Here is a 2119-nt window from a genome sequence, read left to right on the forward strand (position 1 = left end):
AAGCCGTATTGGCTGTTCGATATGCCATCGGTCCGCTCCAGGTGTGTACCTAGTCTGTTCACTATGACTCTTTCAAACATTTTCCCCGCCTCGCTTAGTAGGCAGATAGGCCTGTACGAGGACGGGGTCAGTTCCGGCTTACCCGGCTTTCTTAACAGAACCAGCCGAGAATCCTTCCATCGTCGCGGGAAGCGCCCCTCTCTGAGGCACGCGGTGAAACATTCGATCCATAATGGGATCAGCCACCCTACCGTGCCCTTCAGAACACACCCCGGGATGCCATCCGGTCCGGGGGCTTTGCCGTTCTTAATATTGGCACTGGCCTCCAGTACCTCTTCGTGCGTCACCTTGTATTCGTCCAGCCACTCCAACGTCTCCTCGCCATTCCGGGATGTATCTCCGGTCGGGAACAGCGACGCGACTATGTTGTCCGCGATGTCCGGCGGTATCGTTTCGACGATGGTAGCCCCACTTGCCACTAGCTTTTTGGTGACCAGCCTGTAGGGTGTGCCCCATGGGTCTCTGTCGAGGTCGTCCACCAGTTCTTTCCACAGTTTAGCCTTTGAGCTGTTGATGGCTCTTCTTAGGTTTCTTCTCGCTTCCCTAAGGCCATCCCATAGTGGCCTGGCGTCCTCCGGATGGGGCCTTGACCTAGCCCTGGTGAGCTTCCTTCTTCTTGCGTTGCATACTCGGCGGAGCTCCGCGATTTCCTCGTTCCACCAGTACACTGATGGGCGCTTCGTCGGGCCCTTTCTCGCCATTGCGACGTCCGAGATGTCTCGTAGGATCTCGTCCAGCCTTCTCGCATCTCGGATGACGCTATCCCGACCCCCTTCCCATGTGTGAAAAATCGCAGCCGCTTCCATCAAGTCCCTATTGATATTCCGGGTGACCCATCTAGGAAATATTCTCAGCGCCGCTCCGCCCGTTATCGTACCTATGAGCGCTGATCCTATGTCCATTAGAATATACCTGTGGTCCGACAAGGATTCCAACTCTGTCGCGACCCTCCAGCCAGTAATTTTCCTGGCCGCCGCTGATGTCGCCAATGCCACGTCCACGGACGAAGTACCGCGCGGATGCACGCATGTAGGTTCTCCCCTTACGTTGATGAGGTGGAGTCCCCTCAGCCCCATCCAGCCCATGAGGAAGTCGCCTCTCCTATTCGGACGTCCCAGGTCCCAGGCTTGTGCTCTGGCGTTAAAATCGCCTGCGATAATTGTTGGGTGGCCCCTACGCAGCACCTCCCGAAGTCCTCTGTCCATATTGTCCATATCCCGGGCAAATTCCGCATAGCTGAGGCTTGGGGGGAAGTAGCATGACACCACCGTCATCTCCCCCCAGTCCACAGCCACGAACCTCTCCCCTCTGCATCGGCTCCGGCACGGTATTCTGCCGTCACTCCAGCGCCAGGTTATGGCCGCGGACGGCGGATCGTCCGCTGACGTGAGCCATTTACCGTTTTCGGGAGTGCGGGCGGGCTCCGCCACCACCGCCAGCGCGTACATGAAGGTATTCGTATTTTATTCTCTTACCTATTATTTATTGTTTATTATCTTATTATCGCTCTCCGCATATATTACGAATTATATTAGTTCATATTTCTGTTTTATTTTATATTATACAACTATATGTCTGACGTTATTTCATTGCATATCATTTCATATTAACGATTACATTATATTACTGACCACATTACTGACTATATTATTGACTCTAATTTATAAATTTTATATTTATTACCGATGTATGACTACTGTAATTTTTCATCTTATATTTTATATTACTGATTGTATCTTAGATGACTGTCTCTCATTTTACCGAATTTGTATGACATATGTCGAACTGAAATCATGCATTATATACATAACTGGTTATTCCACATCATACTAATTATGTTGGCGGAGGTACTGCGAGATAGAGAGAAGTTATAGAAGTCTAATTTTTAATTTAACATTGAGAAGGATCCGATACGGATCGAAACGTTTGTGATTACCGGTATTCGTTATTAAAGTTATTGGATGATTGTTTTATTTTTATTTGTATTTTAATTGTCGACCATATGTATTAATCTTGGCTGGTAGCTCTATTTCTCTTTTTGTAGTAAATTTATTGAGCC

The 2119-nt window shown here is 49.0% G+C and overlaps 1 protein-coding gene across 1 annotated transcript in view; it reads right to left on the minus strand.

Moving 5' to 3' along the window:
• The window catches only part of LOC108729543 (uncharacterized), a gene marked incomplete at its 3' end in the record, with an annotated part of 6520 nt that extends 5012 nt beyond the window's left edge, over nucleotides 1-1508 (minus strand). Inside the window, exon 1 of the mRNA XM_018458709.1 lies at nucleotides 271-1508. Coding sequence (XP_018314211.1) covers nucleotides 271-1508 — 1238 coding nt within the window. The remainder of the gene's footprint in view (nucleotides 1-270) is intronic.
• Between the last annotated feature and the right edge of the window lie 611 nt (nucleotides 1509-2119).

This window comes from Mycetomoellerius zeteki, unplaced genomic scaffold (assembly GCF_001594055.1).
Source record: "Mycetomoellerius zeteki isolate Tzet28-1 unplaced genomic scaffold, Tzet1.0 scaffold754, whole genome shotgun sequence".
NCBI classification, from domain to species: domain Eukaryota; kingdom Metazoa; phylum Arthropoda; class Insecta; order Hymenoptera; family Formicidae; genus Mycetomoellerius; species Mycetomoellerius zeteki.